This window comes from Bison bison, unplaced genomic scaffold (genome assembly GCF_000754665.1).
Source record: "Bison bison bison isolate TAMUID 2011002044 unplaced genomic scaffold, Bison_UMD1.0 scf7180017863486, whole genome shotgun sequence".
Classification (NCBI taxonomy): Eukaryota; Metazoa; Chordata; class Mammalia; order Artiodactyla; family Bovidae; genus Bison; species Bison bison.
In genome coordinates, this window is record NW_011494058.1 from 24,530 (window position 1) to 25,561 (window position 1,032).

General features: G+C 34.1%; 1 protein-coding gene across 1 annotated transcript in view; it reads left to right on the forward strand.

The window, feature by feature from the left end:
• TBC1D8B (TBC1 domain family, member 8B (with GRAM domain)) overlaps window positions 1–1,028 on the forward strand; it is a gene marked incomplete at both ends in the record, with an annotated part of 9,767 nt that extends 8,739 nt beyond the window's left edge. Inside the window, 2 exons of the mRNA XM_010833386.1 lie at window positions 33–240; window positions 894–1,028. Of these exons, the coding sequence (XP_010831688.1) occupies window positions 33–240; window positions 894–1,028 (343 nt within the window). The remainder of the gene's footprint in view (window positions 1–32; window positions 241–893) is intronic.
• Window positions 1,029–1,032: the final 4 nt, after the last annotated feature.

The following is a 1,032-nucleotide window of genomic DNA, read 5'->3' on the forward strand; positions in this document are numbered from 1 at the left end:
ATTTGAGCCCCTTCTTTTTTTCTTTCCTATAGAGGTCTGGAAAACCGAGCCCACAGTGAGCAATTCAGTGCTTTTTTTAGGCTGCCCAAAGAAGAGACTTTGAAAGAAGTACATGAATGTTTCTTATGGGTACCATTCAGCCACTTCAACACTCATGGAAAAATGTGCATCTCGGAAAACTATATCTGCTTTGCTAGCCAGGATGGCAATCTGTGTAGTGTAATCATTCCATTACGAGAGGTAAAGTAAGTTTAGTTGCATATCAGTTTTTAGTTCAAAAATGTTATCATTCACAGAGTAAAATACCCTTTAATTTTGTAAATTATTAAAAACAATGTGCAACATCTTTTTAGTAATTTTTAAATAATCTTTTTTAAGTTCCATAATATTCTCCAGGATAAGAGTACCATTCCTAAGGATAAGAGTACTAGGATAAGAACCTTATAGCTCTTATTGAAAATGAAAACAACTAAAAGTTTATGTACAACATAAGGGTTTGGGGTGATGCAACATAGAGTATAATCACTCAGACATTTATGACATGAATACCAAAACTTACACTATCACATTTGATATATATACATGGTCAGAAAGAAAAGAATTGATAGCTTTTCTATAAGTCAAAAATCAGTTATCAGTATTGCAGCATTGAATTTTTACTTTGGTCATTTTTAAAGGCTACATGTTAACCTTTCCCTTAAGAAGTGAAATAACTTGCGCTGAGATTGCTTGTATCAGTGATACTACTAATACCCAAAGTCTATTCCTTACTAAGTCCTACCACAGACCAAAACTTGTTGCCACAAAAAACAAATAATAATAAGCTAAGCCATTTTGCCTGACCTTGTCAAAAATGAGAAAAAAAGTGATTCACTTATGTTTTCATCCCCCAGGTCTTAGCTATAGATAAGACAAATGATTCCAGCAAATCTGTCATCATTAGCGTCAAAGGAAAAACAGCTTTTCGCTTCAGTGAAGTAAAAGAATTTGAGGAATTGGTGGCAAAGCTCAGGCTCAAGTGTGGGGCAACTT